The following is a 14,919-nucleotide window of genomic DNA, read 5'->3' as shown; positions in this document are numbered from 1 at the left end:
ATGACCAGTGAAGTCCCTTCCCACCCAAACCATTACTTCCTACAACTCACCAGTTTATCAACCTTCTCACGCAACCTCTTCTCCTCTTCAATCATAATAGCCATGTCTTTCTGGACTGTAGATGCCACCACAACGTCCAGGACATCTGCTTTGGAAGCCATTTTACAGATCATCTCGTCGTGGGAGAAGACGCAGTAGCGGTTGAGCAGCCGGTAATGCTCCACGCACTGCCGGCCCAGGGGCAGCTGCGGGGCAGACACAGGGTGCACTTGGGAAAGGACATCAAGGGAATCCCTCTGTATGCTACTACCCAGAAACTGCTCCCAGACAAATCCTTTCAGCAACAACATTCACACTTCAGAGTGTAAAACTAGAGAAATCAAGATTCCATGTTGTGCACACCAGGAATGCTTATGGCTCTTTCCCAGTGGACTCTATGGGTGTGAGCCGACGGAGGTGCCTTCTCTTGCAGGCTGTAATTAAAGGCTACTAAATCACTAAACCACAGTGGGCTCAGGAAGATCCAAGATAAAGTTTCACTGAGGCCAAGGAAGCATCAAAAGGACAAGTACATAAGCCTGGCCTGTACCCAGCACTCGAGGGATGCCCCATTCCACACGGGCGCAGGGCACCCTGGGCCTTTCCCCTGCTGACAGGAACTGGTGCTGCAGCACGAGAAACTGCTGGCTCAGGGAGCACTGATGTCCCTAACTGGCTGCAGGCACAGCACACAGCTCATCCTGAGCTGGGCAGGTCACTCAGCTCTGTTTTAAGAGCAGGCAGACAGGGATGCTCAGGTTGCCACGAGGTTATGTGTTGGGTCCAGTGTGAAACTCATGGAAGGACAAGAGGAAAAACCAAACCGACTGACATGTGAGCACAGTCAAGTGCAGAAAGCTTTCTTGCAATATTAGTCATCTTCCTCTTCTGTTTTTTACATCTAGCAATATTTCAGTTGGGCTACACTTAGAAATAGCCAAGACTTTTTTGGGGGAAAAAAAATCACAAGAGAAGTAATTTGAAATACCAAAAGCTTAGAAGAACCTTTGTGAGATCAGACAGCACTGTGTGTCTGAGTCACTTTCTGTGAAGGCAAAATTACTTGTAACTTAGGAGCAACTGTCCTCCATTTGTGTTTATTTTTAAAAAGACAAAGATCTTACTCAGTAACTCTAACCTAGTAACTGTAATGTGTGCCCACCTCTGCCAGTTCAGTGAGCTGAGTGAAGCTTACCGAGAATGATGCACTGCTCTGTACACCTTCCATCTGAACTTGAGAACTTTCTGCTCTCTTCTCATTAAGGAGTTTTTCCCTAAAAATCTAGAGTACCCCTGGTTACCTAAGAGGATGTTGTCACATTTGCAATTCCTACTTTTTTCCCCCCACAAGAGGACTATCAATGTCCAACTGTTATTAATGTGCTACATGTATTATCTAACTTTATCACAGAAGCAAAAGCAGAAAAGATATACAAGTTGGATTTGGTTTCCAGCTGCAGAAAGCACTTAGAAAATTCCCAGTGCAATAAGTTAGGAAATTTTATCATTCCAGCTTTTGATTTGAGATGGAATTTGGGGACACAAAAATGAGCAACACTGGTGCATCTCATACTCCAGGCATGCATGGGACTGTGCCTCCCTCCTGCTGCAATAGCTACATCAGCCCTGATACATAATTCCAAATGAAATCTTCAGAACCAGAGGCATCCTGCAGCTCAGTGCATGACAAACCTTCAGCAAACACAGTAACAGGCTCCTTCTGATCTGTGGCCTAGATTTGTGCATCAGCAATAAATCAGAGCTATACAGCAGCTAGGAACAGCTTTGGAACTGCTCACTTAGGGAAAAACTGGTTTGGAACATACCCAGTCCACGGTGCAGAAGTTCACAGCTTCAGCAAAGTTGAAGCCCTGGTTGAAGCCGCTGTGGTAAGCTCTGGGAAAGGTGATGACAAACTCCCCTGCACACTGGTTGGTTCTGTACACCTGGGGGGACAGACAGGCCAGTGTCAGCTCACACCCAAGCATGGCTGCTGAGGAGAACATGGATTTCCAACTTGCAGTAACTTCTGTGAGGACTTCTGAGAGTTTAAACCACAAGCCCAAGAATTACAACTGGCAGCTGATAAAGCCTCACATAAAACCCTGGAAAGCCTGGCTTCCTCTAAGCCACACCCCTCTCTGAACAGTTTCAAGTTGGCTGCCTGGGCCTCGTGCTCCTCACACCTCAGGGTTAGGGTCAACACAGATCCAGCTCTCTCCAACGTGCAGCTGAAGGGGAAAATAAATTTGGAACCTTAACATTCATATTATTGTTCATCTAAGACTGTTGGGGCCACACGGTCATCATGAAAGCAGGCAAGTCATCCTGCATCCTTCCATTTTGGAGGCTACCATAGGAGACAAACAATTTTGCTACTTTTTCCAGATTTTCCTTTAAGTCCCAAGGTCAGCTCATCAAAAGCCAATTAAGTTGTAAAGGGACATAATTCCCATGAATAACCTGGTATGGAATAAGATGAAATCTGATGAAAAAATGTTTTTTTTAATACCTAAGGACTTATCCAGGAAAAGTAAGAGAATGTGGATGACAAAATAAAGGAAGAATGGGGTTTGGGGCCTTGACAGAAACTCTATGCCAAAAAAACTGTGTCTGATTGAACAGACATACAAGAGCTCCTGCCATTGTTCCAAAGGTAAAGCCTAAACCTTTCAGCTGAGACACAGAAATAGAAATACCCAAGATAGATCTCCAGAGAAGAGTCTGCCAGTTGACTCCAAAGGCAACAATTGCATTGCCCATCTGTTCACACTGGCACATTTTAGTGGGTAAGGAAGATGCAACACACATGGAAACCACCACACCACCTCTGTAATAAAAGTGGCTTCAATTATCAGCTTTAAGTAGGGTTCCAATCAAAGAGGGTTGGTTGGGGGAGTAGCACAGGAGTCTGACACATACAGGCACCCCGTGGGCCATCAAAGTGTTCGGGTTCATTATGGTGACAAGTTGGTGCAAGAGATCTGGCTGGGACTCAAATAGCTCTGGAGCAAGTTTCTTCATTACATCCTCCAGCTGCTCAGCTGCGTACCCTGGGGCTCCATACCACGTTTTAGGCTCCCCCCTGCAAGATTATTAAAAAAAGTTAAATATAAGCAAACTTTAAGTTACATTTTTAGTCTTCTGCTTTAAAATACACCATGTCAAAAGAAGGGCATATCACCAGGAAGGAATGCAAAGGTTCTGTACATTCCTGAATCTTCACAATTTACACAGGTCCCACTTCTCCAGACCTGTTTTTAACTGCCTACACTTCTGAGCAGGTACTTCAAATATTGTGGGGGAGGGAGAAAAAGTCTGAAGAAGTCCTCAGTGAAGTTCTGCTGTTCCAGCACAACTTCAAAACATAAGCTGCCTGTCTTTTCCCATGAACACAAACTCTCTCTTGGGTCCAACAACCAAAGCCAGTTCGTTCTCTCTTATGTATAGCTGCCATAAAAGCAACACATAGGAAGTAGAAATCAAACTTCCAAATTATGCAAGACTTCAAGGGGAAAAAAAATCCATATCCAGAGTAGGAACAAAGAACTTTCGGCACTCGATGCAAGCCAGCTGAGAGAATTAAGGGGATGCAGATGTGTTCCAGCAGATACTGTTACAAGCTTACACTGACACTGGCTCACTGCAGCACTGAGACAAAAATGCCTCCAGGGCCTTCGAAAGAATGAACTTAGAAAAGGTATTTTGAAAGGAAAACAGACAAATCACCTTATATCAAGATTTCTGAAGAGTTGGCAGACTAAAACTGACCCAACAGTGTTCTTTACTTCCATCAATCATTAAGCAATTGGGAGAATTCCAAAAGATAAAAGTGAAGTGTGAATCCAGAAGTCTCTCTCTCATCCCTAGGAGCTCATTCCTGTACTTACACAGCCCCTGTGTCAGGGGAAGAGGAGAGCCAGCAGGATGGACTGTGGAGGGGCAGTTACACACAGGGAGTTACACACAAGGAGTTGTTACAGAGCATTAAATGACTTTGCAGCCTTGGGCCTGGCCATCATCCTGGGACAACTCTAGGAATTCAGGAAGACCAGCCACAGATGTAACTAAAAACCATTCTGTGTCTGGACTGGGCTAGTCAAGAGTTCTGCTCCCTGACAGATGTCAGCACTGAGGAATGGGTAACATAACAGATATGAACTGTGTAAACTTGAAGCAGGATATTGGAACTGAGGGTCTCTGGACTCAGGGGAACAAGTAACAGACAGTTCTAATGCAGGTGTTGAGGTGCCAGCAGCCTGAGGGAGCAGCAGTGGAGGTCACAGGTTTTTTGCTCTGTTTCCTGACTGCTCCACATCCCTGCCTGTACAAATACTGGAAGCATTGATGGCAATTCTTCCTCTGTCCAGGACTGACATCTTATTTATTTCCAAGCATCTTTAGAGGAAAGGTTTGGGGTTATTTTTTCCCCTTTACCATTTCTAGAACCAACACAGAATTTGGAGTTCTGTAGGAGGACTATTGTCTTCAACCCTAGGAAAGCTCTGCTGCTGCAGCCTGGGTCCCTTGGGGTTAGCTGCTCACAACACTGCACCAGGCAGGGCACAGGCCCCTCCAAGGCACATGGGAATGTTGAAGACAGACACACCATCCCTAGGACTCTCCCAAGAACCAGTCCTGCTTTTTGGAGTCTTTGATTCACAGTTTGGAGCACTGTCTCTGCAGAAGCAGGCTGTTCAGGCTGCTCTGGCCAAGAACAGCTTTAACCTCAACTGCACATTGCCCTCCAATGCAGACTTAAACCTCTGCATGGAAGGGAAATGAAGGATATCTGCAAATGAAAGGACATCAAGGACTTTCGGGATGGAGGATAAATAAATTGAAAGCAGGTCAAGCAACTTTTTATGTCTGGATGCATCTCATGTATGCACAAGTACACATTTGCACTGACACACCTTTCTGGCCATCTGCAGACAATAATGCAACTGGGGGCTCACTATGGAGGTCAGAAAGCCATTCTATGAACAGTTAAGGAAACTCTTCTAGAAGAAATGAAATCTGTGCTGCAATCTCCTCTTCCACCCACAGTTTGCAGTCTGACTGAAGACTCAGACAAAGAGAAAAAAAAAGCAGTAACACATGACAAGAAAGATTGTTTTTACCATGCAATACTGTCACTCCTTTGCTCACTCTCACTCAAACATTTGTTTTTTTAACAGTAAGAACCATGAAAGCAAGTGAATTAAGTCACTGGCTCTTGGGCTGCACTGCAGAAGCTGCTATTTCAAGGAGCAACAACAGAATAACCAAGCAAAAAGGACCCACTGAACCACAGCTGGGATTGGTTTTACCATTCTGCTTGAATACTCGTATGAACTAGGAAAGAGAAAGAGCTTGACAGGTTTCAGGAAGAGTGACAAGCATAATCCAGACTCTAGAAAAGCTGTTGTAAGGTGAGAAGTTCAAGGAGTTCAGTCTATTTAGAATATCAAAGAGATGGCAAAGATCTGTCCTGATTACAGCTGACAAGTGTTGGCTTGATGAGAGGATTTATGACAGCATGATCCATCCAACAGACAAAACCTGCCGGAACTGAGTTGCTAAGCTGAAGTTGGATGATTGTTAAAAGAAAACTCGCATGGTTTTTAGTTTATATTGAGTATAATAAAACATTTGATGGAGTATCTGCTGCATCTTTCATGGATTTTTTAAAACTGGGAATGGATGTCTCTTTCCAAAACATGACCTCTTGTCCAAAAGTAAATCAATGTAGGAATTACACTGTCAGATTTGACCCTGCTGCAACAGGACAGCAGGTTACTCTGGCTGAGCTCTGTAAATCTGCTTTTAGTCCACTAATTAAGGAGAATAGGGAAGGAAAGGGAGGTTGTTTCCTAGACTGGGTTTATTCCTCAAACTCACCAATGCAGATAGTTAATGGAATAGCTCCAATGGTCTTCTATATGCCAACAAAATGAGGAAAAGCACATTCCTACGTACAGCCAGGGCAGTTTCATCCCACAGATGTCTGCAGTGATGTGAGCAAGCACAGACTGCTCCATCACAGGCATGTTGTTTAAATTCCAGCCACTATCAAGGTATTCCTGAAAATAGAACAGAACAGTCACAGGTTTATACAATAGGAAGAGAAAACCCAAGAAGATAAAGCTGCTCAAGAGCAATAGAAGAGAAACACTTTTCCCAGCCGAGGAATATAAGAAACAGGTCAACGACTCAAAGACTAAAGCCTCCATTGTCTTTGCCTCTTTCACAACCCTGACCTGCTTTGTTAAAATGACACCTTTTTTATTTGGTTTTATTTGGTTTGGAAGTTATTTATTAACTACTAGAAAAAACCTATGGCTTTGAATGGCTGATCACAACAAATTTTATTTATTCAAAATCCCAATATAGCTCTCCTCTTCAAATACTCTGCCAGATACACAAAACAAACTCTTTGCAACCAGTTCAATTATTGTGCTTTAAACCAAGAAGACCTATTCCATGAAAAACTGCAATAAAACCATCCATAGTAAACTAAAAGACCTACCTCTTCTTCTGGTCTAACTTTAAACTTCCCACCTCTAACAGGGAAGCCACTGCCAAACTCCTTGGAAGCAATGTCAGCTCCGTACTCCACTGTCACATCCTCTTCAATGGTACTGACAAGTCTCCAAAATTCTTTTTCAACCAGCTCAGTGGGGACCATCTAGGTATGAGAAGAAAAGGGAGTATGTACTGAGGAATCAGTAGATGAGAAGCACATGCATCAAAGCTGTCTCAGGGAGGAACCTCCATTAGCTTGAAGATTTTCCCCATTTTAAAATTATTTCAATAAGAGAAAAACAACTGCAGCAGAGATGGGGCTCCAGGAAATGCTACTGCCCTGTTCTCTCAGGAGTGCCTGACGGTCACCTTCTCTTCCCTACAGACACCTCTTGTAAAGTGGGAAAAAACCAAATACAAACACAAAATATCACAACCAAATACAAGCAGCTGGTGGAACAAGAAACCACGACACCAGCAAGAACCAGGATTTGCTGACGTAAATGAGAACCTCTGATCTGGGATTTCATTCAATTCAAAACCAGAATCCCTCCTTTCCTCCCTTCCCTAGAGTTACCTATTTTAGCTAACCACACAAAATGAACTGTACACAACATGTGGATAAAGCAGGAACATACATGTACTGGCATGTTAAAATAGTCTGACTTGAAGGCATCGGCCATTTCCCCGAACGTGCGCAGGGTGTAGTCTCGTGCTGCTTGTTCAAACCCAAAGGCTTCCTGAGGCTTGTTACACTCCTGCAAGTGAAAAGGAAATTGTTTCTATAACCCATTAACACAACACTGTGCTCAGATTTACACAAATGGCTCCTGTAACAGCTTCTGAGCGATAAGAAGGACACCACTGAAATGAAAACACTTTCCTAAAGGGCAGAGTCACAAGAAGAAATTCTGCTTGATTCACCAAATTACAAAATTTATTTATAAATCTGCATAAACATTAATGAATTAATATGCCTAATTTCTCCTTACTCTAGTAGAGCTAAGCAGGATAAGATCCATAAATGATCACACTGAAGCGCCCAGTGAAACTCCAATTTTAAGTACAGAGAAAAGGTGTCAGTTAAAGTCCAAAATGTTCTTCAAAGACACACCAATTTTTGGCTCAAAACAGTAAGTGTGAGCTTTGCAATATGAAGCACTCCCAGTCTTCATTTAGGTTTACCTCTATCACCTTATTTGCACAACCTTAAATAACAAAAAATTGTATTTTCTATTCCTGTGACCAGTTTAAAAAAACCCACAAAATACAAATTAGCCTTTGGCCTTACTGCAGTGATTACCTGAGCCAGACACTGGGGACACCTCCAGTCCCCTTTGGGAACATCATGGAGGGGTGGAATTAAACAGAAGGTGTGGTAACTGTCATCACAGCCATCACACAGCAGGAGTCGGTCCTCATCGTTCCCACTGCCACACAGGAGACATACATACAGATCCACCTGCAACACAGAATTCCACAGGAGCAATGGGAGAGCTGAAGGTAACTCAGGGTGAAAGCAGTTTGGTAACTCCCATCTGTGACACTCCCCAAAGCTTATCCTTACTTTATCTCTGCAATGGAAATGAGACAAACACACCCTGAATATTCTTTTAGAAGTTTAATTACCTCCCTCTTTAATTTAAGAAAAGACCACAAGAGCTGCAAGCCCTTCCATGCATTTTTTTTTTCCCAAATGCCAGAAGATTGACCAAGTGCCAGGACAGCTCAGATCAGCAGCACTGTGGCCTTGGCAGGTACAGCCCAACACCTGGGGCTGGGCAGGAATAACCCCACACCTGCTGGGGCTCACAAACCCAGCATGGGCTTTTCCCATGTACAGCCTCAGGTGTTTCATTCCCCTCCGAGACCAATTGCCTTGGAAAACAGAAATCTGGAGAAAGGAGGTCCTGTTGCTGAGGATGTTCCTTATTTTCCCCAGAGAAGGCTCCAACCTCCCAGAGGAGCTTTGGGTAGGGGGACAGTTCTTAATTCTGACAGAGCAGCTCCCAAGCCCCAAGGAACAGGCACAGGCACTCCAACCTGGGATGGGCTCTCTGCTGCCTGTCCTACACCCAACTCTCATCAGCAGTAGCCTGGAAGTCTCTTCCCAAACACAGAACAGAGTCATGAGGACGGACAGAACCTCTTGCCTTATGTTGTTAAAAAAAAAAAAAAAAAGCAGCAGCATCTCCTGTTCCTCCCCACAGGCTTTTTTCATTTGGGGGTGAGGGTGTCAGGCTTCTGGTATTTGCACCCTTCATTTCTCAGGTACCAGCTACAGGTGTGGATTGAATGAGAACATGTTTGGTTTTAGGAGGCACCCAACTCGTGGCATAGGCAGAAAGAATCTCAGCATTATCTTCTCAAAAGTGAGACAACTACCACTGCCTTCAGGTGGGGGCTTTGGGGGTAGTTGGTGGCATGTGGAGAGCTGGAGCAGGAACAGGGCTGGTTTTTTAAGATACATTTGAACAACAAAGCTTCCAATTTAGTGCTGAAATTGGGGAATTAGGGGCAGTCTGTGAAGTGCCATGTGCCACAGCCTGCACAGAGCTCCCCTGAGAGCAGTGGGGAGGGATCAGCTCACACAAGAGCCACTTCCACTGGACTATGCTTTCAAAATGCTTATTTTGAGACTGTACTTTGGAGGCAGAAAACAAGTTACTTTAGTTATAGATAATGAAACTTAACCATCCTGCCATTTCCAGCTCTGTGAAGCAGGAAGCTTTGGCAGTGATGATATTCCAGCAGGCACAAACACTGCTGTGCTTCAGCCTGGGGCTCCAGGAAGAAGACAGGAGTCCTCCAAGTGACAAAGTGACAGCAGATTTTACTACACACCCTAGAGAAATCCAGAAATGCCTGCAAAACATGCAGCTGCAGGAAGGCAGAGGGTACTCACAGCATTGGTGGGCTTTTTAGATCTGGCTTTGGATTTGTCCTTCTCTGGCTCCCCAGAAAGTTCTTTCTTCTCAGGGAGTTTCACCACACTGCGCATTTCCTTGTCTGGGCAAAGGAAAAAAAATGAGAGCATTGCAAAATGTTATAATGCTTAGCATTCTTTGTTAATATTTGTTTTATTTATTGCTTGTTAGACTGCATCACACCAAGGTGTTTGCTGAATTGTTATCCCCCCTACACTTGTTTCAGTCAGCATAGGGCAAGACTTGAACTCCTGCAATGCCTCCAGAAGCCAGTGTTATCCAAAAATCCCAGCACACCACCACAAGCCAGCACTGGCTATCACAGCCCACAGTTTTTCAGTATATGCCACTTCAATTCATTTTAATTGAGTTATGAGCAGGTTTATCAGCTAAGGTTTTCTTTCCACATGGTGTTAAAGAATGTTGTCAAGAGCTTTTTTCTTCTACTCTTGGGGGAGGGAGGCTAGTGCTTAGAGACTCCTTAAAGAAACAAAAGTCAAATTACAAAACACCATAATCTAAACAAATTATTGAAAAAAAGATTCTGAAGGAACAAATGAGATTGACAGATTGCTCAGGTAATTTCAATTATTGAGTAGTTGTAAATGGTTCCTGTATTTATTTGGCTAAATTATTTATCAACAAGCTTATTCTTCTGTTTGATGGCATTAAATATTGTTTCTCAGTCTCAAATAACTATTTCTTAAGGAGAGAAGAGACTCAGGACTGCTGATAGCAGCAATTTAATCATATTATGGGAACTTTATCATTAAGCTCAAAACAGACTACCTTTTGCTTTCATTAGTTAAATTTCCAGATTTTAAGTCCAAATTCCTTCCTAAAAGTGTCTGGTATCTGATACATTCTTAAAAGAGTTTCTTCTATTTAAAGCTCATGGACTGATGTTATTTAAAATACAAAACAAAAACATTGCTCCAATCTTATTTCTGATTGTTCCAGAAGAGACACCCAAGTTCAAAGAAGTGTAAACCTTTTTCAAACGAAAACATCATCTTCAAGAAAACTCAACCACTTACAAGAAAACACCCCAACAAAAATACTTAAAACCCATAAAAGAACTTTTTAGCAAAAAATCCAATTTTAAAACTAACTGAAAGTTGAGTTTTTTTATAAAATACTTTGAATAGTTCCAAATGCTGATTTTAGTTCTGGTCTTAAAATGCATTTGTGCAAAGTAACAGAAACTGCATTTATGCTGTGTTTCACTCACCACCTTCACTCTTTGGAGGGGCACAGCCCATTCTGCGTCTCAGATTGTGAGTTCTGGCTTCTGGAGGGTCAGTCTCACTTTTAACATTGGTTGCCTTTAAAAAGAGAAAAACAAGACAAGGAAAAACCCCCTCAGTAACATCCTTAGCTGGAAGACTCTGGTTTGCCACTTGTGTTTGGGAAGATGCTCGCTGCCAGCTGATCTGGCTGCTTGCCCAAGCACAGGGAGATGAGTTTGGAATCTCCAGCTGCCTGTGGGAAAGGCTGGCTCTGTGAGTCCCAGCTAAACATTTCCTAAAGTCCCTTCCAATGCAAACCATGTGGATTGCATTGGTGTGGGACACAAACACCTCTCTGAGGTACCACAAGGGTTCAAGACTTGTAACCTGCCTCATTCCAGGAAAAAGGGAGACAGGTGAGAGTCAGAGAGACACTCTGAGGACTTCAATTAAACTCGGAACCATTTGATACTTACAAACCACTAAATCTAAACAGACATCTGGAGTTCTGAAATACTTGTCTTCAATTATTTACAAGTAGTTCAGATAGAAATTATGCAGGGAACAACAAGGAAGATTGGAAAGCAAACCCTCCATAATGTCCATGCCAGTAACGATACCAGGATTTGGGTTTGCTTTCAGTGGGACCCATTAAGAAGCAAAGAACAAGGAACTCGGTGCTTTCACAGATTTTCTTGTACTCCTGAGGAGCAGAACATGCTCCAGTCTTCAAAGCAGGAACCTTTGTTGGTACATCTTGGAACTTTCACACAGAATAATGCTCTTCATTTAATTCTTACATTTCTTCCTTGAAATTTTGGGATGGTGGGAGAACAATTCTCAAATCCCTCAGTGTTACAAGAGGTTTCTCAAACACAATGAGGTTATGCAACAAGTCAGTCACTCTCAGCCACTCTCTGAAGCCCAGAAGATGGGATGTGTGGATCAGGTCTAAGGCAGGACTGGACACAGCCTCATGTACTCCACAGGTTGGGAACTGTTGCTCAATCTAGGGGTTTTTGGTTTTTTGATTTTTACAGAGCTGGTTTTGACATTATTTCCTAATCACTTTTCATGTTCTCTTTGCCCCAATGTCTCCATCAGACCACTCAGAGGTCCCAATGCTTAAGAAATGCACCAAGAGAAGTTGTTCATTGTGTGCAGCAGTTCTGCCTCAGGGCCAGCATGCCCTGAACCTCAAGTGCAGGGACAGACACCGAGTTTCTGCATCTTCAGCTCCTCTGAGCTGTGCCTTTTGTGCTTCAGCTGATACTGATCTTCACAAGAGCAGCTCCTATTCTGGCCTGAGCCTTTTATCACATCAGGTCATCTCACTTTCACCTCCCCTGCATTGTTGTGGTCTTTCACACTGAACTGCTCTACATCAAACACTTAAAGCCTTTGCATTTCAAAACCAGCCCAGACAGTCATTGCCCTTTTCCTTTCTCATTATGAACATTTTCTCCTGACTGTTTACTCACCAGGTAGAAAAGGGCAAGGAAAAACTGTGTGTCTCACAACTGCAAACTAATGCTTACCCTACAGGCCACAGTAACTTACAGTACTTCCCTGTGGGGCTCACTTCTTCTAAATGCTTATGGTCAGCCTTTGAAAAGCAGGAAACATCAAACTGGCAAACATGAGAATGAATTTAAGACTCACAGTTTAAGGCATTGACAAATCGTTGTGTATCTCATTAGAGCAAAAAACTGAAATGTGAACCAAACATTTCTCTTTTCCAACCAGATCAGTGCAAATGCAAACTGCATGGAGCTTCAATGTTGAACAAAATGGATTTAATCACCTTCTCTGTCTGCACTGATATGGAAGAGCAAAATTCACATTAACAAATCTTAAATTTAGGAAATTACTGTCTTAAAACACTACAGCTCCTGGCTAAGCCAGCCAGTCCCTGTTACTCAATTCAGCCTTAGCGCTGTGTGTTCCAGTTATGTTCTTAATTATGGATTTTCTTTCCACAAAAATGAGGTACACAACATCAGTGGTGCTTGGGGCAAGAGCTGAGAGGGCAGCCTTGCCTTTTGGCTTAGGATGTGCACTTGGTTTCCCACAAAATGACAAAAATGTGCTCTCTCTGTCAGTGCCACCGGAGACCACTGCCAGAGAAACAGCTGGAATTTTAGTGTATATTTGTCCTGCTGTCAATTCTTAAGGGATCCACGAGAACAAGAATCCTTCAACCACAGGCAGATGCTTCAAATGGAAAGTTTCAGCCCAAACTACTCAAGTCTGCTCAGAATTATAAATCCACTTGTAACCAGGTATTTGAGTGGAAAAGCTTTAGAAACCCTTAATTGTATCTCATTAACCAAGCATAATTACAGACAGAATTTGCAACAGCTAAGCTGTACTATTAGTACTAATAAAGACCAAGACCAGAACAATGGGAGTTAATAAGAGTCTGAAACAAACTGTGACCTTCCTAACTCATGATGTCACCACTAATCAGACCCTCTCCTGGGAATATCCTCCCCTACTCTTCATCTGCTCAAACAAAAGAAATAGGAACTCTCTGGAGATAGGATCATCAGGCTGGAAAGGCTGGAGCCAAAGCATTGCTGTTTTCCAGCAACAAAGGAGACACATGAGATCTCCTAAAATATGTCTTCACAGAAGATACTGAGATATAACCAATACATTTCATGCTTATCCAAATAAACATTGCTTCTTAGAGATGTGTAAGATTGCATAAAACCACGCTGACTTGATGGTATACATTTTTCCTTATATTGCAAGGGTAAATTAACACAAATTGATAGAACTCAAGAGTGAAAAATGAATTACAACAATGCTGATGTTATAACCAAAATCTTCCCCACTCTAATAGCTGGCTTCAACTCATGAGAGATGTACAGAAACCTCCTGGCACATTTAGAGCACAAGGAGGAGGAACAACAGATCAAAGCTGCTTCATTTCCAGGATTTGTCACCTGTATTTTAATCTAAGAGCCCCACAGTATCCATATCATGCTGAAAGCATAACCCTACTGTACAGCCTCACCAACAGTCCCCACAGCAGAGCCTCCCAGAATGCCAAACCTCAGTAACACACTGGGTAAAGTATCAGACAATTCTTACCCATTATTTACAATTTCTGTTATAGATGGATAATGAGATTATTGGCTCTCACAATTAAAAGATAACTTTTGCTGAGTATTAAGAAAAGCTTTAGTGATGTTATTGTAGTTTTGATGTCCTCTGTTCTCTCCATAGTTCCCTTTCCCCCCTGTATTGTTACCATCAGACAGCCAGGGTTGTCTAAGACAGGTACACAGAAGCTGCACACATGTCCCTTGCATGGGGCAGTTGGGAATGGAAAAGTTTGGTGCTTAGGGGGTGAGGCATGGCAACACCTGACCCCCAATCCAGTTACAAGAAAGCAGTTTCCACTGATAAATGGCAAAGAAGAGCTGACTGACAGACTTTGAGAGGGGCCAGGGCTGGCTGATGCAACCCCCAGGGCTATAAAAGACTGAGCATCCATCTTGAAGATGAACCAGCCACATGGTATGCACAAGGGGCAGTTTCCAGCACTGCAGCTTTTTTCTTATGTAGTCCTTTGTTGTGTTTTTGTTAAGGTTAATAACCCTTTTTAAATTTTCAAAGTGAGCAGTTGTTTCTCACAATCTGTAAAAGTTTAGGTAGCCCTGACACAGTGAAGCAGCTGTTCCTAGACACAAACACACACACACACACACACAGAGTGCCCTGCTCAGGGTGCCCTCTGCCCCCAGCTCAGGCACACACACACACACAGAGTGCCCTGCTCAGGGTGCCCTCTGCCCCCAGCTCACCTGTTCTAGGCACACACACACACACACACACACACACACACAGTGCCCTGCTCAGGGTGCCCTCTGCCCTCAGCTCAGGCACACACACACACACACACACACACACACACAGAGTGCCCTGCTCAGGGTGCCCTCTGCCCTCAGCTCAGGCACACACACACACACACACACACAGAGTGCCCTGCTCAGGGTGCCCTCTGCCCCCAGCTCACCTGTTCTAGGCGCACACACACACACACACAGTGCCCTGCTCAGGGTGCCCTCTGCCCCCAGCTCAGGCACACACACACACACAGAGTGCCCTGCTCAGGGTGCCCTCTGCCCCCAGCTCAGGCACACACACACACACACACACACACACAGAGTGCCCTGCTCAGGGTGCCCTCTGCCCCCAGCTCAGGC

At 43.7% G+C, this 14,919-nt stretch overlaps 1 protein-coding gene across 2 annotated transcripts in view; it reads right to left on the bottom strand.

The window, feature by feature from the left end:
* KDM5B (lysine demethylase 5B) overlaps window positions 1-14,919 on the bottom strand; it is a 59,204-nt gene that overhangs the window by 22,675 nt on the left and 21,610 nt on the right. Inside the window, exons 6-14 of one of the 2 annotated variants that reach the window (XM_066565208.1) lie at window positions 10,708-10,798; window positions 9,452-9,555; window positions 7,850-8,008; window positions 7,185-7,304; window positions 6,551-6,709; window positions 5,923-6,104; window positions 2,962-3,124; window positions 1,866-1,985; window positions 51-245 (exon numbers count right to left, since the gene is read on the bottom strand). In XM_066565208.1, coding sequence (XP_066421305.1) covers window positions 51-245; window positions 1,866-1,985; window positions 2,962-3,124; window positions 5,923-6,104; window positions 6,551-6,709; window positions 7,185-7,304; window positions 7,850-8,008; window positions 9,452-9,555; window positions 10,708-10,798 — 1,293 coding nt within the window. Of the gene's footprint in view, window positions 1-50; window positions 246-1,865; window positions 1,986-2,961; window positions 3,125-5,922; window positions 6,105-6,550; window positions 6,710-7,184; window positions 7,305-7,849; window positions 8,009-9,451; window positions 9,556-10,704; window positions 10,799-14,919 lie in introns of both variants that reach the window. The other variant, XM_066565207.1, reaches the window with a different exon arrangement.

The sequence above is a fragment of the Molothrus aeneus genome, chromosome 24 (assembly GCF_037042795.1).
Source record: "Molothrus aeneus isolate 106 chromosome 24, BPBGC_Maene_1.0, whole genome shotgun sequence".
Lineage (NCBI taxonomy): Eukaryota > Metazoa > Chordata > Aves > Passeriformes > Icteridae > Molothrus > Molothrus aeneus.
The sequence above is the reverse complement of the archived record's forward strand: the minus strand, read 5'-3'. Positions and strand labels throughout refer to the sequence as shown.